This window comes from Perna viridis, chromosome 1 (genome assembly GCF_037379345.1).
Source record: "Perna viridis isolate PV_CMFRI_1.1 ecotype Kerala chromosome 1, ASM3737934v1, whole genome shotgun sequence".
NCBI lineage: Eukaryota > Metazoa > Mollusca > Bivalvia > Mytilida > Mytilidae > Perna > Perna viridis.
This window is the reverse complement of record NC_142445.1, coordinates 35005173-35024248: the sequence shown is the minus strand read 5'-3', so window position 1 is coordinate 35024248 and position 19076 is coordinate 35005173. Positions and strand designations below refer to the sequence as shown.

General features: G+C 33.1%; 3 protein-coding genes and 1 long non-coding RNA gene across 5 annotated transcripts in view; 1 reads left to right on the top strand and 3 right to left on the bottom strand.

The window, feature by feature from the left end:
* The window catches only part of LOC148628507 (uncharacterized), a 15649-nt gene extending 15161 nt beyond the window's left edge, over positions 1-488 (bottom strand). The window contains exon 1 of one of the 2 annotated variants that reach the window (XM_088588749.1): positions 350-488. The gene's annotated coding sequence lies outside the window, so the exon portion shown is untranslated. The remainder of the gene's footprint in view (positions 1-349) is intronic. The other variant, XM_088588758.1, reaches the window with a different exon arrangement.
* Positions 1-7816, top strand: part of LOC148628505 (uncharacterized) — a 15634-nt gene extending 7818 nt beyond the window's left edge. Inside the window, exons 2-3 of the long non-coding RNA XR_015923720.1 lie at positions 4384-4570; positions 7691-7816. This is a non-coding gene — a long non-coding RNA (uncharacterized LOC148628505). The remainder of the gene's footprint in view (positions 1-4383; positions 4571-7690) is intronic.
* On the bottom strand, positions 4660-6868 carry LOC148628506 (uncharacterized). Its single transcript, XM_088588680.1, has one exon. It carries the CDS (start codon positions 6719-6721, stop codon positions 5354-5356), a length of 1368 nt encoding a protein of 455 aa, XP_088444806.1. The 5' UTR covers positions 6722-6868; the 3' UTR covers positions 4660-5353.
* On the bottom strand, positions 7724-19076 carry LOC148628504 (uncharacterized). The gene is made up of 9 exons (XM_088588768.1): positions 18888-19076; positions 15345-16940; positions 14562-14616; positions 13474-13523; positions 11986-12042; positions 11619-11678; positions 10044-10163; positions 8736-8855; positions 7724-7962 (listed from the first exon to the last, which is right to left on the bottom strand). Exons 2-9 carry the CDS (start codon positions 15400-15402, stop codon positions 7724-7726), a joined length of 759 nt encoding a protein of 252 aa, XP_088444894.1. The 5' UTR covers positions 15403-16940; positions 18888-19076.

Below are 19076 nucleotides of genomic sequence, written 5' to 3'. Positions count from 1 at the left end.
AAAATCAACTTTTTATTTCTTTCTTAACACTTAGAGCTGTTCTACGCATACTGAACAACAGTTATGCTTAATGCATTCACATATAAATTTAAAAATATCAATCTTATAAACATTGAAAAATTTCTATGACTTTTACCTTATTACAAGTCTACACGACTATTTTATTTTTGTACTGTTTTTGCACTTCATTTCGATATGCAAACTAACTGTTATTGACTATTCCTACCAACAATGTACGGTGTTTGTAAAATGTCTGACTAACGATAGCTTTACTTTTATGTTTGCTTCTTGATTAGAATCTTTGTGGCATTATGTTCCCATTATTTGAAGTAGACATATGCATACAAACCTGCATACATTTTTGTCATCCTTAGACAATCCATGAGAAGTAAGAAATTTGTTTGTAAAGAATATTACCAAACAAAACTGTAGAACCATTTTCGCAATTGAATGTAACAAAAAAGGTGAATATCAAAGTTTCCTTGTTCTGTCTGGCAGGGAAATACTTTTTTGTTCGTGTTTATGAGAAAAAAATAACAAAATGGTTTTTCCATATACTTTATTTTTTCACTAAAATTAACAAGTTATTGACAATATTGACAAAAAAGCGCCAACACGTCATTTTATTGTTCTTAATGCAAGTACTTAAAAGTGTCAAGGGCAGGACATTTTTATACCACAAATAAACATTAATATCCGTTATAACGTAAAGTCAATTACTTTTTTCCTCCCCTGCAGATCACATTTGGCTGCGGTACGAAGGTTAACTACCAAAACCAAGTTAAGAATTACCACTTACAATTTCAGACAAAATTTATATTGTTCATGTATGTTTTTCCCTTCATGTTTATTCTCAAGAGGTAAGTCACCATTTAATATCAATGCTGAAATAACATTTCCACGAAAGGTCAGATTTATTTCTCTAGTCCAAGTTCCTACTACTTCAGAGTTTCGGATATGACACGTGCGTCTCGGGTAGTTTCTGTTTGCCTTTTGATTAGTTTGTTTTTGTTCTCACAACAGGTGTTGTTATCATTTCATTGTATTAGAAAACCACTTTGTTTCGGTATTTTTTTATATCAATCCCTGTAGTTTCTTAAATGCCTATGATTTGAATGAACACTTGTGTTGACATATACCGAAAATAACCGTAACGGAAGAGAGAAGTTAAGCACGCTTTTAAATCATCTTTCATTTTGTAATGCCTGATATTGTTATTTGTTATACGGACTTTCCTTTTGACTACTACCTACATTTTGTCATGTCGGTAATTTTGCTATTACCCTTCATTTAATTCTAGTGATTCCGTCAGGGCTTGGTCGTTCTGTAAATATCAATGCAAAAACGTAATAAATCTGTGTCGGTCAAACCTACTCATACAATGTAAGCGGTTTGAATTCCGTTACTCCATACCCAAACTTCTTATTTCCGAACGCCATATTGCAAACCGCTCGTTCCGACGTTCTTTGAAATCGACGGAATTATAGTAGAATATTTACCTTTTAAACATTTTATACAGTTTCTTTACCCTAACACGGAAAAAGGCGTCTAATGACCTACCTGATGAGAAAATCCAGCAATTGTTGAAACCTTTTGTAAAAGCAGCATTTTGAATGGATACACCCGGTTAATAAAATTACGGATTTTAATCTGCAAAACGAAAATATTAAATTTATCAACGAATGGCCATTACCAACTTTGAGTTTGTTTTGTCAAAAATATTTTGTATTGAAAAAAAATTAAGGATTTTACGCTTGATTTCCGGTTGGTTAAACTTGTAAACAAAAGACCTAAAATATTTTAAAATATATGTTTATTTACATTTACGGTGATTTCAACGTGTCAGTTGTTAGAGGTTAGAATAGCACAAAGTCAGATAATAGCTTGCCAGACAACCTCTAGCAATGCTGAAGTAGGTCTTACACTAACCGCGTCGCTTGATTCTATATTTGAAAAAAAAGCAATTGTTCTTGTTTTAATATAAAGATTATATGTACATTCTCATTTTGTTTTTGTGATACCACATATTAAGACAATGCATTACATAGGAGTAACAGACAAGAGGCTCTTAAGAGCCTGAATCGCCCACTTGGCAAACAATGTCATATAAACTAAACAAATAAAACTTAGTACGATCGGTCATGTAAAATAGAGCCTTTATATGTATGATTTTAGTTACTTTATGTTCTTTGTTGTGTATGTCTGTTTTCCATGTCTGGTCTTTGTCCCTGGATTACATTCTTTTGATGACCGCTATAACCTTGGTTCCCTTGATTACTCTTTCAAGAACCTCTGGGAAAAAAGCATGTGTTCTTCATAGGCTTGATGATCCCTTCGCGTCTAAGGGGCATGAAAAATGTAAGTAAACTTGTGACCACAAATATATATATATATATATATAGAAGGGTCTGAAAAATTCCCAACGATGTTAGAACTGTCAAATTTGCGAAGCAAATTTTTGTCGTTCCCTCCGCGGGACTCGAACTCGTACCGCTGTGACATCTATGGCAACACCGCCTGCACTAAGTCCAGCGCCCTAGACCACTCGGCCAGCTAGGCTATATAAAATATAGCTTTCGCTGGCCGGGTCATTCCTCCTCGTAGGATTAATCTAGGGCTGTAACTTAGTGCACGATGTATGGTAGTACGAGACAGTTTATCTAGGTGTTATTATGTAGGATAGAGGATCAAATTAATGATGCATGTCACAACAAATCAATATTATACAACGTCTCAGAATGTGACGACTCTATTCTCTACACTGCTCCATCGGATCAAATTGATACAGGGAAGATAACGTAAACTTATAGAAGGGTCTGAAAAATTCCCAACGATGTTAGAACTGTCAAATTTGCGAAGCAAATTTTTGTCGTTCCCTCCGCGGGACTCGAACTCGTACCGCTGTAACATCTATGGCAACACCGCCTGCACTAAGTCCAGCGCCCTAGACCACTCGGCCAGCTAGGATTAATCTAGGGCTGTAACTTAGTACACGATGTATGGTAGTACGAGACAGTTCATCTAGGTGTTATTATGTAGGACAGAGGATCAAATTATATATATATATTAATCCTACCAGGAGGAATGACCAAAAATTTGCATCGCAAATTTGACAGTTCTAACATCGTTGGGAATTTTTCAGACCTTTCTATACGTTTATATATCTTCCCTGTATCAATTTGATCCGATGGAGCAGTGTAGCGAATAGAGTCGTCACATTCTGAGACGTGAATACAAAGTGGTATTTACAACGTCTCAGAATGTGACGACTCTATTCGCTACACTGCTCCATCGGATCAAATTGATACAGGGAAGATAACGTAAACTTATAGAAGCTATATAATATAGCCTAGCTGGCCGAGTGGTCTAGGGCGCTGGACTTAGTGCAGGCTTGTTGCCATAGATGTCACAGCGGTACGAGTTCGAGTCCCGCGGAGGGAACGACCAAAAATTTGCTTCGCAAATTTGACAGTTCTAACATCGTTGGGAATTTTTCAGACCCTTCTATATATATATATATATATATATGTATATATATCCCGATGCACATAGATACTATAAAAATCTTAATTTTTGACACAGCCATAGCCATTCTAGTTGGAAATGATGGTAAAAATGACCTAATTTGGTCCAGATTGTAATGTACTATTCATATAAATACATGCATATGCAATGGTAAAAATTATTCTACCATGCATAGTTGCGGAGGCGTGAACTTGTCTGTAAAGTTAAATTCAAGTCGTTAAATTGGAATATGCAATCTAGATGCTGACATAACATCCTTGAAAAATGTAAACTTGAATGCAAATATATAGGTCACAATAACATACCACATTCTCATTATCACCATTCAACTCATGATACCATGTTTACTATGAAAAACAAATATTGTTGAAATTCGATCAAATGTAAAAAAAATTGGCCCGAAAATAGCAGCCAATGTAAAAATGGCCACTTAGAACCAATTTTCGTCATCACCATCCAACTCAGAATACACTCGAGCAAATTTAAAATTTGGCAGGAAAATGACAGCCATTTTCTTTCTATAATTCATAACAAAATAGAAAAAAACAAAAAGAAAGACAAAAACAGCATTTTTATCCTTTTTAGACAAAATAAAAATCCAAGCATCGACTTTTTGCAGAAAATTATAAAAAAAAACAATCTTACTAAGCTTCAATTGATTCTGAATAGTAGTTTCAAAGATTTTTGAAGTAACAACATTTAAAAACAACAAAAAATGTCGAAAAAGTGCAATAAATCAGTTGACAGATTTTCACGAAAATTGGCACACAGGCAGTTCTCATCATACTGTACACATGATTTGCCTATTTAAGATATTTGCGAAAAAGCTGTTGTTTGACTCCTATGTTCTATTTTTAGTAACGGTGGCAATGTTTTTCGACGGACCAAAGATCGAAGTATAAACTTTGTGCAGAATACCGTAAGAAACAATCGTATTAAGTTTCATCCAAATCCATTCAGGAGTTCAGGAGATGATTGAAAAATTGTTAGTGACGACGACGACAGACGCCAACTGATCGCAAAAGCTGAAATGGCCTACGGAAAGGTGAGCTAAATATTAGAGACCATCACCTTTGTAAATGCTTGCACCATCTACATTTGTTGATTAAGGTAAATCATACATATTACGCTGAACATCTTTCTCGGTCATCTTGCAAATTCATATTAAAAAGAAAAGTATTTGCAAATAAGCAAATAGGTTTTTGGTATACTGTAAAAAAACTACATCTATAAACGTTCTGAAAAGAATGTTTGAGACAAAACTATAAGACAAAATTACTAACGCTTATTCGAAGCCTCTTTTGGGGGAATTTTTGCAGGAAAATGTTCGGTAGAACTGAAATTGGGAATTTTGCTCTCAAATAATAAGACAAAAAGTCGATCTATAACAGGGTAAAATGATATAAAACATGCGCTAAAACAATGTTAGTTTTCGTCAAAATACGGCAAACGCTAAAAAAATCGATAATCATGCATCGGAAATAATTGAAAGAAACTCGGAGTATAAAAGGTATCCTAACTTCGTTTGGAAGACCTTATAAACTAGTTATATATTTCAATGATAATTACTGGCAATAGTATAAAATAAGTTAACTTTACTCTATATTGTATCAGATGACTTTTCAGTGTTACACCTGTAAACATTTACGTTGCATAAAACTTAAAATATTATCTTCTATCCCACTGTCATGTCTAACATTCATCCAAAGTCAGTAAGCTCCATGCTTTTGTTGTCCAAATATTAGTTTGTTCCATTTGTATGTCTTATGCAAGTGTATTAAAAACTATGTTTGTACTTGTTTCAAAAAAGTAAGATAATCATTTCTGTTTATTTCTTTTGTTTTTCAAAGATGTCTTTTACCTCTTTCTTCATTGAATTTAGCTGTTCAATTTTTAATAACTCTTTACAAAATTCATACAAAGCTCGCGCTTCGACGGGTTGTTCCAAGTCCAACAAACACAATATTTCCCCACAATAGCTTTCGGGTATATAACTTGTGTTGTTGTCTGTTTTCTTTTCAATTTCTCTAGATAACTGAAATAATTCCTTTGCTGTTAACAGATTGCGTCTTTTTTTACTTTGCATATTGGCTTCACCTTCTCTCATGATACGACCACATCTCATATATGCTGATGTTCTTGATGGAATCAGATGGTATATGCCATTTTTCTTTTCAGTTAAACGAATGCAAATTTCTTGAGCTTTTAGTGGCTCATCCAGTTTAATAAAACATTGCATTTGACCATAATAGCCTTTCCATAGATATCGAGTCCAGGTATTTTGGCCTCTTTTATCAATTTCAATCACATTTTGGTATAGTTCAACACCTTTTCTAACGTAGTCATCGTTTCCACAAACACAGTAAACTTTTGCACATTGAGCATAGAATGATGGCAATGCAAGCCAACCAAACATGATGTTCTGATTTTTATTCATATACCTTAAAAATTCATCCGCAACGATAAGGCATTCAGGCATAAGATGGGGAGATTTGTCTAACAAAGATCTTCTAAGCATACACTTTAACAGCAGTGTGCGTCGCTGACATTCATAAAAAAATTTTGTATAAGAGTACAAACAATCATATAAAATCTCAAAGTAATAGACAAGTTGGTCTCTTTTCTCCATTTCTTGCAACTCATTGATTTGCTGTTCTAATACTTCTGTGTTTTCTTTCAGATATTCAGCCAAGACAGAGTATGTCCTTCCAATTATGTCAATATTAATGCTTGGCAATAACGAAGGTTGATTTTTTTGTTGAAGAAGATTTCTTAACTTATGACAAGATTTCAATTCCTTTAAATCAGCCCTGTGAATATTTGTGTGGTCATATCCTGGGATAGTCCGAAGATAGTACAAGCACATACCATTTTCTAGAAGTATGTGGAGTAAAAGTTCACTTACAATCAACTCGCCTAGCATTGAAACGGAAAGAGCTTGGTTATGTTTTATCAATTTTTCCAATACTGATTTTTTAAGATAAATTTCTTGTATTTTGCAAGATGCTTTGCTAAGGCTTCCCTTGTATCTTCGCTTCCCTGATATAAATTCCTCTACAAATGTTTCTTCTGCAACATTTTTTGGTACTGATTCTAATGATTCTTTTTCATCTTGATATGTTGACGTCAAATGTCTTTGAAATGGACAATATGTTGAAGATATACAAGACTTCAATAAAATCCTTCGTGATCGCATGAGATATATATGCGCTGAAACCAGGTCGACATCCTCCGCTTTAAATGTTTTACCAATAGCTAAACTTAGGTACGCTAAATAAAATGTTATATCTTCATTTACGTGAAGTTAATTAAAATCAAACTTTGAAAGAAGTTTTAAAGCGTGTGGCATAAAGAGAAAATTTCTGTTCAAGCTATAATTGTCAATTAGATCTAGACTCATTTCAAAACAAAACACTTTCAATAAAAAAAATAATGAATCTACTTTATTAGAGTCTTCATTTTCCTTGTGAATATTTATCCATCTCATAGCCATTATTGTACATGTATGAAAAGAATGAGACGAATTCCGTTCCGAGTGCGAGACTTTAGTATGTTCTTGAGAATGCCTCTATTCCTCTTTTGTATGACATAGCGAGAAACGTGCGCATTTTTCGATAATATCGGAAGCGCAACTTTTCTTGCCGTTTGTCTTATGATACAAACAAGCATCAAGCACCTCAGTTGAAATCGAATGATAATTTAGACATGGACAAAGCATCAACACAAACCAATGGTCTGAACTTAACCTTAGTTTTATTTTGTTAAGTGGTATTCGTTGAGATTTCAGAAGTCCATATTTGTAAAAGGGATTTTGTAGTGAAATTATCGGTTCTAAGCTAGCTTCTTCCTCTTTTTCATTGAAATGTTGTTTATATATTTTTCTGTCACCATTTGTCGTCTCAATATAATTCTTAGCACTGTTAAGGGCAAGTGGCAACGATCCAATATTTTTTATTATCTGTTCGATTTCTTTTTCTGTCCAAAATTTAAAATATTTACTTTGGCGGAATAAATTTAGGTATTCAAACTTGTCCATACCTTCGTGTTCAACAATAGATGCAGTCGGGTAATCATTTTTTAGAGTAGAATCATAAGTCGTTATCAATATTTTTAAAGCCTTTACAGAAGAAAGGAGTTGTATAATAGCATTCAAGTTTTTATTTAGGCAATGGAGATCATCGATAAGGAACAGAAAGGCTCAGTTTCCTTGACTTTCAGCAAGCATATGCCTCTTTAAAGACGTAAGCAGTGTAACCATCATTACGTTCTCGTTTTCGTCAATGTCAAAAAGGATTTTAAGCTCAGATAATAGTTTTTTCAAAGAAGTGACCAAATCTATGTTACTTGTTGCATCAAATTTTGCAAGTAAGGTGTAGAACCCTTTCATAGAGGAGCAGTATCGGTATGCAGTTTGCGTTTTTCCAGCTCCAGGTGGACCTAAAACATAATATTGATGTTTTTTTAAAGAAGGATATATCCATGTGTTCTGTAACTCTTAATGTATAAGCATACCGAAAATTTCACAAGAAATTCTACAGCTTATACGGTTATGCAATTTTATATTTATTCAGAGTGTTAGTGTTAGTTCAGGCAGCAACACAGTATTGTTATTCGCCAAAAATTAAAAACAGTCGGGTAAATTGGTTAAGTCGGAATAAAAATTCATAGTTGAAACCTCTAAATATTATACTTTAAGTCCAGTACAATAAAAGATGAATGATATACAAATTCATTTAGAAACAGAACAAAAAAGGGGAAAACACAAAAGCAAAACAAGAGCACTCATAAAATAATTATGTACTAATCTATATAAAATTCAGACACTGCCTATATGATGGAAGCGATTCATTGTTCAGAAAAAAACGATTGAACAACTGATGCCTTTTCGATCTGGATACGCCATATCCTTCCTCTTACAGATCTGTATTTTAGAGGACACCATACATTCATATCACACCTATATTTACCAAATCAAGAACGATGACTGTAGGGAAAGTGACAATTTCATGTACAATCTATGCAATTTTTATATGAAAAAAAAAGGCAACAGTTAATGAAAACTAAGACTGTTTTTGTAATCTTTAACCGTTTCTGATTAAAAATAAGTGAATTTTGTTGGTTTTTGCATGCATAAATCGCTGTTCTGTCTGTCCTAAGAACACCAGATTTCATTTTGATATGTACAGCGTATGTCTTTATTAAACACCTACCAGTCAACAGAATCAAACGAGCGCCTTTGACAATGACTTTTGTAACCTCCTTAAGCTGTTTCGTTTCAATGTAGTATAGTACAATGTCTGATATATCCTGGTGAAAAATTATTTTATCTACTGAAATAAAAAGGCAAATTAAATGTTGATTAATTAACACATAATCTAATTAACCAAATCAATGCATGAGGTTATACAGTCGAATGAAAAGGAGCAGGCTTTAAATAAAGCAGGATACTCCCCAACCCGAAACAGAGAGAAACAATTGTAGGCTGACTAAAAGATATACCCACTCCTCGTCCCGGTAATCATAAGGTCAACTTATATACAAAGGCGTCAAAAAGGTAATTTATATCTTTTCAATCTGAAATCGAATCATACGAATAATTATATATGATAAAGATTCTGTCAAAATGTCAAGTTACTTTAATATGTTGTTCCCGACATAACTAACCGATCACACTGATCATCGATCAGTGATCGGTCACAAATCGAATGGTAATTGATTGATTAGCTATGTTAATCAAACACTCATATCAAACTCTATAGAGTTTGATCGATGACTTTGATGAGTAAAAAGTGATTGATTTTTAATGAAATGTGATCGGTTACCCTATTTAAAATGACGTTAGCCAGGAATACTTCAAAATGTCAAAAAGAATACACTTCTTGTCCATTTTAATGCAATTTAATCAACAAAATTAACTGAATTCAAAGATTTTTTTTCAAAGTAATCCCTAATCGATCAAACTATATCAAACAAATGTTCGATTAAAAGAGCTGATCAATCGATTACCATTCGACATGTGACCGACTAGTGACTGATGAACAGTTTGGTCGATTATTCATGTCGGGGTTGTTGCTGAAAATACTGTAAAAAAAAATCAGACGAGCGGGCAACATGAACACTATGAACATCACGCAAAGCGGGTAGGGGGCTAAAACAACGGATGTCCAATTGTGGAAGCGGTTATTGTGTTCGTATAACACTTGTATATTGCTCCCGATGACATTTCTCAAGCGTCGTCTTTCTAGGTGTAGAGAACAATTTTACAGAAATACCCTCTACGTCCTGACAATGTATTACTTGGTATTTGATTTGAAACATATGTAGGTACGTAACTGCTTTTGCATTTTTTAAATTGATAATGATATATCATAATTAAGGGAACTCATAATTAAAAGGACTTCAAAATAAACTACTAAGAGGGTTTTCAACATCCTAGACTACTCTCGACTCTCGCACGGACGGAACTCTTCCAAATATAGATTGCTTGGCTTATAAAAAGAAAATAATGCGGCCATTACCCTTTTTAGGCAAAATTTCCTCATCATCCACAGAATTCTCATAATCGTCGTTCATAGGCTTTATTCTTGTTCCAATGTCTTCACAGAAACAGAGTGTGTTTTTTTTTACTAACATATCCTCTGGATGTAAAGAAACATGTTGTTTAATCATTGATTTAAAAAAAAACTTTTTGAGTATATACCATTGAACTTATTCCGAGATTGCTCTGACGTCCAACGGCTGATTTGTCAGACAAGCTGGGGCTGTGGGCCGTCAGAGCTCGGTCCATATCTAAAATGTGTTAGAAAGTCGAAAAAATGTAAATTCTAGGAAAGACAGTTATTTGTTGTTGCATATACATTAAACACTACCGACATGTTTTTCACTCTATACGATTGTTGGACACGGTTTTTTTTTAATTTTTTTTTTTTTACAAAATTTCACTATATTTGACTCTGTGATCTTGAACTTCATATAGTTCAAGATCATGACAATTGTTTAATTTCCGCTCTCAAAACACTAATTTTTGCAGAAAAGAATGTACATAATAGTGTTTATACTATAAACTTTCATTTCATACTTAGTTTTTACTTTTCAAGAGCCAACAAAGTAGTTAATTCTAACTTCGAAGCGCACATCAAAGTTGGTGCGCTAAATTCCGTGTTTTTGATATCGGACAAGCTCTGACTTCCCACGGCCCCAGCTTGTCCGGCGAATCAGCCGTTGGACGTTAGACCAATGTCGGACTACACTGAACGCAGAAGTAGGCCTTATGTGTTAAGAGGTAATTTTAACATAAATGTTCGTTTTACATAAAAATATCAGGAAAATAACAGCCTCATACTGCGAGCTAAGCCGAGCAATAACGTAAAATTTATTCTCTGAGAAAAAATTCTAATATCTGAAATAAAAAATTGTCAGCTCGTTTTATACTCCCAGTCTTTAAGTTTAGATAGGAATTTAACTTTTAAACATGACCTTCTGACTCACAAAAGTAATCCAAACTCTTTCATATCGTTGCAATATTTAAGGAAACCTGACGAAACATTAACAAGTGCTACTTAAACAAGTTCTATTTAATTCTTTACAACAAATTCCTTGGTTTGCCTGCATTTTAAACACTTTCCATTATTTACAACTTTATATTCATTTTTAGATCCAGTTATTAGTTTTTAAAAATGAGATATGTGTTATATAAGGCAGTACATAAAGATAAGTCATTTTTTACAGAAATAGAATGTGCTTTATGATTTTTTTCTACTGCATCAAATTCTTGATTTTTTTTATGTCATGTCTTTCATTATTTTCATTAAGCATCGCTTTGACGTCGGCGCCGCATTTGCTAATCGGGAGAAACGAAATTGTCTTATTAAGCAATACATATATGAGCCAGCTAGCTATTTAACACGCAAAGAAGGCCACCTTACTGTGGAGCAATAAAAAACGCTACCACATATGCTTAATTTCATAAAAAAAAAATGAAAAACGTTCGCTATTATAAAAAAAATCTATAATTAAGTAAATATCTTCAAGTTAAAAAAAAAACAGAAAAACTAAAACTAATTTAATGTAAACAAGTACAATCAGATAAATACCGTTAGATTTGGACATTAAATCATCACAATTGGCTGCATAAATAAACGTAATCGTTACAGCTACAAAGAAAGTTGGAAAGGTCATGTTAGAATTCATGGTAAACAGAATGTAACATCAACCAAGAAATATGCAAAGGATTGTAGCACAGCGTTCAGGCAACAAAAATATAAGTGTTTACAATGTCTGCTGCTTAAGTGAAACGACTTATCATTTTAAGTTTATCAGAATAACTGCATATGAAAATAAAAGACAAACGTGCTGTGTCACCGGTGAAGTGACTGAAGTATATTCATTATATTGTGTACCTGAAGTACAATTAACTATTTTGGTAAATTTAAGTAAAACTACAATGAGTGTTTTCCTTACCAAGTATGTGTAAAACTATGCAGGCTGTAATTCCAATGAGCACAACAAAGCGATTCACTGAAAGAGTACGATAGTACGATTGATAAAGTCTTCTCTAAAAGGGTTCAGTTTATCATCGTGCAATATGTCACACGAGATGTACACGTGTATGTCAAGACGTGATAGCTTTTGTAAGGTATTAATGGCGAACGTAGACTCAAAGTTAATATTTCGCTGATAATCACATTTGCTGTATGGTATAGATGTCTTTTTTTATACTAAAATGTATTAAATCAAAGCAGAACAAGTTTTGTTTTAGCATGGGTTTATAGGCCCTCTAGAACCTCTACCGTTTATTGAGAAGTATACTTAGGGATTATGTTTCGTTTTTGGGAAGCTTCAACTGTTTTAATTCCTATAAACAACTGAAGCGTAAATTATTCTACATATAATACGCTGTCGATTTACTGATCTGACATTATCCATATACTTCGTGTAACTTAATTGATATGGAAGGAACATTTCAAAGTTAACAGTCAAGGAGAGGTGAATTTTTCATGTGACAGAAACTGGAGCATTTTTTTTAAATCCAAAGTACCGTTTTCTTTGGGGTGGGCTAGAATCAGAACTTAAACATAAAGGCAGGACGATGGAATGTGGTTAAAAAGATATCCAAGAATGATTAGTGGGTAAATCCAGGATAGACTGTGATTGGCTTTACATGTAGGTAAATCCAGGATAGGCTGTGATAGGCTATGGGTAAATCCAGGATAGCTGTAATAGGCTATGTGACGTTTCTAAAAAAAATGAGTTCATATCTACGATGTGTTTAAAACGATAAGTGCAAAGAGGATAAATGTTATAAGCAGAGCAGCCCAAATCATGACTGACAGACTTATTTAATTGTCTAACTCATAATTATTTTTTTTTAGTTTCATAGCACTATCCTTATTCTCATAATACAATATCTATTATTTTCAGCAGTACACATGTACATATATTTTCATTAGTCATAGTTTCATTGTTTCATTTACATTGAATAAAACTAAAAATTAAAAATTGAAAATCGATTCGATTGCACCTTTTGACAACGAACCCTTATTTCAGAGCTTCATACATGATTACTTTATAATATTTCAAGTTCTTATGGTCTTTCAAAATGGTTATTGTTTACTTGAAACATTTTACTGTTGGAATAATGGATCAATTACAATTAATTGGTTTTTACTGGAGCCACATTCTGTAGTTCTATGGGAAAGGGAATGATTTTCTCCGTGTCGTCAGTTCCAAAAAGTTTATTCCGGGTGTGACTTTTTTCGTTGGTATACTAAGGGCGAGATTAAGAAAAACGCATGAAAAAAAATCATTCAGCATTCAGAGGTTTTCAGAGGGGGAATAATAAGGGAAATCAATGAAGACGCATGTAATAACTGTAGATTTTACACTGTTTCGCGGTACTTGCTTTTATGAACATATGGTGGTTTGAAGTAAGTTAAAATATTCACGAACCTGTTTTACTTCGAATGGACTGCCAGTTGATTTTACTACCGTTAAAAAATCTGAAAGACAGATATAATTGCTTATTTGTGGTTGGTATATGAACATGAATAATTATGTATGCATCAAAATGCCTGGACAAGACTTGCCAAGGCGATTCATCGTTACACCTTAGGCATTGAGTCAGCATTCCTTGTACTGCAAATGGTAGAACCTCTTAGTAATGGATTTGGCTTCCTATTTCGGTAGTTTTGGTTTTGAGTACTCTGGTATACAATTATTTTTTGGATTAAGATCTTTCTACATATTTGATTCTAATTCTTCTGATGAGAGGTTACTCCTTGAAACACGTGTTACAAGCGTATTGAAATTGTTATGTTTGTATTTAATAACCACTGGGTCGATTCTATTGTTGGTGGGTCAAAGGTCCTCTCGGGTATTCACCAACCCAATAGTCAGACTTGTCAAAACATATTTTATTTATCATATTATCAAAATTTCCAGCATTGCAAATTTCAAAATAGCTTACACACTGAGGCTTTATTTCTTGTATTGCACATGGTAGAACCTCTTCATGGATTTTATTTCCTATTTCGATAGTTTTAGTTTTTAGTACTTCTTGTATACATTTTTATGCATTCCTATATAGTTTATTCTAATAAGCTCATCAGAAGTTATTCCTTGAAACACGTGCACAGAATATCAAAATTTGCAATATACATGTGTATGACCGTTATTTTTGTATTAAATATTATTTATATGCCTCAGCTTATAAGGATGTGCTTTGACGTAACACTAGTATGATAATCCCACAAAAAGAAATTAAATTACCCTTGAATATCATTTCTTTATTTATTCATTCCGTCGTAAAATCCTTTTAAAGTGTTTATTTTCTAAAAATATCTGGATTTTTCGTGTTTTGTCATTTCACTGTGAATATAGAAGATATGTTTAAAAAATGTCTTTCATGCTTTTTCTTTTCCTTTTTTTTGGGGTCGGTGAACAGTATTTTGTAAAAATACGAAATCCCGATTTAAGTAAAAAGTTGATAATTTAGCAATTTGAAAGTAGTTATTAAAACAAGTTAACGAATAAATTACCTTTTTGTTTCTATCCACTCCTTCTGCCCTGTTGTGCAATTATAAACTGTAACATCTGAAACGATACAGTAAACAAATGTCTTCAGCACTAATGTATGGAATTTTCACTTCACAATTCATGCCTTTTATCTGAGCTAGCCGAAACCACGCGGATTTTTTTGTACCGCGCTAGTCTTCTTCAAATTATGCTTTTAAAAGAGGATTAGGTTGCCACAAGACTTTAATCATCATCTTAAAAGCCTTGTGGTCGTCAACATGAACCCATGAATCGTTATGATATATACATGTGCACCATTAGAACCGATTTGTTCACCATGTCAAATATTTCCTTTCCACTTTCCTCTACCCTAGACTGACATTTATTTTATGAGGAACTCTGTGGGTGTTTCCAGAAAAGCTGAGGACGCTTACTCCTCATGTCCCGAGTTCAGTGAAGTCTGGTTGCCTATTTCCTTGTGTTTTTTGTGCTAGTTATTTAAAAATATCATTTATAAGAAAATAAGATCTGAAATATTTTTAAAGAAAATAATTCTGGCCTCAGAAAAATGTACCTATATTTAAACAATGAGTATTGACTGGACATAGAGGGGCCTTACCTGCGAGACCAAAATGACTTATTCAATTCAAGATCAACATCTACTCATAAAAAATAGTACAACCACACTTGTATCAGCACAGCAAAATATAAGACTATTCATAAACAATTATCGGACCGATAACAAAGGGCAAGGTACGTACAACCATACAGAAAAGGGTTAAAAGTCTAAATTTGAAAATTGATACCTTGTAGTGAGTGTCCATTTAAGTAACAAGAACAGTCCTCCTGTGCAGGATGACACATACACGGGTCACTTGGTTTAGTGATATAGTCATATCCTCTTAAAAAATCACATCGACACGTTTTGTCTGTATTCGAGGATCCCTTGTGTGATACCACTGTCCTTCCTCTGAGCAGTGTGATTTGATGCAAGGACAATTAAATCCATAGTTCGATTGTTGTCTTCTTGGCGAATACCTGTTATTTTCGCATGGTCGTGCATCCAAGTTTAGATTCAGAACTATCCTAAAACCTGCTATGATTTATTAGTGTTGTCTACAGTTTACACATATGAAAAGAGGTATATGCAATGTATCTTGAATTCCTCATAGACTTTGCATTATATCTACCAATGTACATGATTAATTTGATAAAAAAAGGACACATTTTTATCGAGGTTTGTGCAAGAATAACTAAGAAACCAAGAGAAATTTGACAAAATTTGCAAAATTGCTCTTGTGAATTTTTCAATGCAGAAAATATTGACAACATCCATGCGTCGACTTTTTAGATATTTTAACTACGATATCCTATTGTACCAAGAAGACGTGACATATTGTCGAAGTTTTTGGGTCGAAATACAAACAACAAAACTCCCAATTCATGAAAAATCCTTAAAATTTGTGCACAAAAAAATTAGATAACTTATGACGTCATTTTGACACTCAAATACCCTATTAATGTAACATTTCAAAATCTTATTTAACTTGATTAATTAAAAACAATATAGGAATATGTTGTTACGTTATGGGTAAACAAAAATGCTCACCAAACAGGACCGGGATTTGGTGTTTAGAGAATACAGTACTCCTTTGCAACAAATGTTTTTCATATGTTACTCATAAACATATGAAAATGTACAGTTTTACATACGAATAACTGTCACGTTTGTTATAGTTACAATCACTACACAATTCTTGCATCAGTTCTTTCTTTTTCGTAATGTTACATCTATCAAAATAGTCCAAAAGTTGATGTTTTCGGGGTCGTAATGTTAAACTACGATATCGATGTGTATAACGAGAATGGATATGGTGAACATGTTAAAATCAGTCCACTGTGGAAAAAATATAACACATTTAAACAGACATAAAAATCACTTCAACAAGGCCTTAGAATGTAGAATGCATGTATAACATACTTGGGCTTATCCCAATCAACTGAATCATTTGATTTTACAAAAACTGTTTATGCTGTATGTTTACACGTTCTATGACTTCGGATGTCATGCGAACTGTAAAGGAAGTTAAGGGTGGCCCACTAACACAAGATTAAAGTTTCGTTAATCTTTACCTTTTAACAGTAACTATCCGGTAATTGATAAACAAAGGGTTGCATTACTATAACTTGTTTATGTTTTTTAAATTTAATTAAAACATCACTATTATACCTTTCCTATACATTTCAGGGTGTAGACATTTCTCAACGTATCTGTCGTGTTCCCCATCAAGCAAACAGTGGTACCATTCAGGTCTCTCGGGACAGAATGTTCTTGCTCTTGTTTTCCATAGTATCTTGTCAGGACATTTTGTTTGGTTCACAAAACAAGTATGTCCATCTTCCTGAAACACGCACAAAGATATGTGCATGCCAAATGTAATATTTTTTTCTCTCTATTTGACAGTTTTCTACCTTATGGACTGTCCAAAACATATTAAAAATGCATATTAGGTATAGTCTTTTTATATTTTTTTTTAAAGATTTTTGTATACTAGCCTTACTTTGCTTTGTCATAAATTTTATATATGGGTATCAATCAAATCTGTACTAAAAATACGATTATAGATTGGTAGAAATTAAAAATAAAAAAACAATAAATAAAAACAAAAAAAAAACCAACAAACAAACAAAACAAAACAAAACAAACAGAACTCGGAAAATTACTAAAAAATACTAAGATTCCCTTTAACTACACTTGTTTGTAAAACATTCTTTACCGATATTTGCTGTAGCACAAAATTTTAAACCCTTTAAACGCCATCCATTATATCACATGTGCATTACAAAATTTCCCTTTCACACACGATCACCAAGTATTTTGTATATATCTTTAATGTTCATAGAATTCATATTTAAATTCTTATAATCCTTTCACATTTTAAATATTGTGGTTTTTTTTTCATTGAAGCAAATTTGAAGCCATTTTTTCAATCTTGTCCGAACCAAAACTCAATCCTTCCTAAAGTCCCTATTCCCAACCCGAACCCCATATACAATATGGGAATGGAAAGTTTGTTTCATATAAATACTGTATATGAAACTTTTTACCATGCTTCTCGTGATGTTATTCGATCTTCAAGATATTTCAGATAACAGAGAACCTCAATCTGTTTTTTTTAAGTATACTGTGATATACATTTTCAAACAGTTGGTCTTTTTTCTCTTCTTTGTGGCATTTACTGTACATTGTGACAACTGCATTTAATATTTTGTAAAAAAAATATTGTTTTCCCCCTCATTGCACAAATTAAATGTGTTCAGTCAGCAAGTTTTTCATGAACTGCCGCAGGTTCTTATTATTTTGATTTCTAATGAAGGGTATTTGTTATCGAAAATATCTACTGAGATTTTTATCATTTTTATTGTTGCCATATTCAGACGTTTATTTATTTCTGTTATTTCTCTGCATCGTTCTCAGTCTATCGATTCGTCGCCTTATATTACTGGTTGTTGACTATAAGAATTTAAGGACATTGTCAAAAGAAAGGAAATTACTGGCAAATGCTAACGAGTACTTTTAAAAGGGGATTCAAGGGTAACAGGATTTCATGGGTAATCGAAAAGGAAATAATCCTACAAAGAATGACAACTGCATGTAGACATGGCAAAACGACACACATAGCAAAGAACATGCAATAACCAAAATTACACGTGCGGAGAAACTAAAGTACATGGGCAAATTTAGACTCCACTGAAAACAATGAATGCATGAACTACGTGCATCGGAAAGGTAAGCGTCCTCTGCTTTTCTAGAAACACCCGTCGATATCACGTCCGGGATAGACTATAACATGGTGAACTAATGAAAAGGAAAGAAAAAACTATAAAATGGTGAACTTAATCGGTTCATAGTGTAATTAAAAAGTGTAGTTAAAAACATCAACCATACGTTTTCTTGGTGTTTTGAGGGGGAGGGGATTTGTCGATGAAATCAAGTCTAGGTTACTCTACATGTCTCTCCTTTGGAATATTATTGTTACCAATTGTAAAAATGAACACTATGTAGCTATGCAGTTGTTAATTCAATCTATTTACGACAATAAGATCAAATTACTAATTGTTTAGCAGAATTTATTCCAAGTTCAAGTTACTGCACAAATATGTAATGGTTCAATTTAGTCATTGATGTAGCTTTCTCTTACTTGGACTAATTTTAATCAGATATTTTTTTCATGTTATGGGGCATCATTTAATTATATATATCTTTCTTTGGAAATTTAAAAGACACACCCTTTTGACCGCAGAAATGAAGGTATTAGTATGTCAATTAAACTCAAATGGAGACTTACCAAGATAAACATGACGAAAATCACGAACCTCCACCCTTTCATTTAAAAAAATCTTTCGATGTGAACAGTTTTCTTTTACAAAGGTTGATATTTCGTATTTACCTTTCTGCTTGACGTACAATGTATGCACTGATAATTTTCTATTTTTTTTTTTATTTAAACCGGGTACATCCGGTTGTTTATACGGTT

What these genes read in the sequence shown, in the direction of transcription:
- LOC148628506 (XM_088588680.1), bottom strand. Translation starts at nt 6,721, where the DNA reads ATGCGATCACGAAGGATTTTATTGAAGTCTTGTATATCTTCAACATAT.
- LOC148628504 (XM_088588768.1), bottom strand. Translation starts at nt 15,402, where the DNA reads ATGTGTCATCCTGCACAGGAGGACTGTTCTTGTTACTTAAATGGACAC. An exon ending in GAGTGGATAGAAACAAAAAG is followed by an intron (nt 13,524 to 14,561) that starts GTAATTTATTCG and finishes TCTGTCTTTCAG; the next exon opens with ATTTTTTAACGGTAGTAAAA. An exon ending in CATAGTTTTACACATACTTG is followed by an intron (nt 11,679 to 11,985) that starts GTAAGGAAAACA and finishes CTTTCTTTGTAG; the next exon opens with CTGTAACGATTACGTTTATT.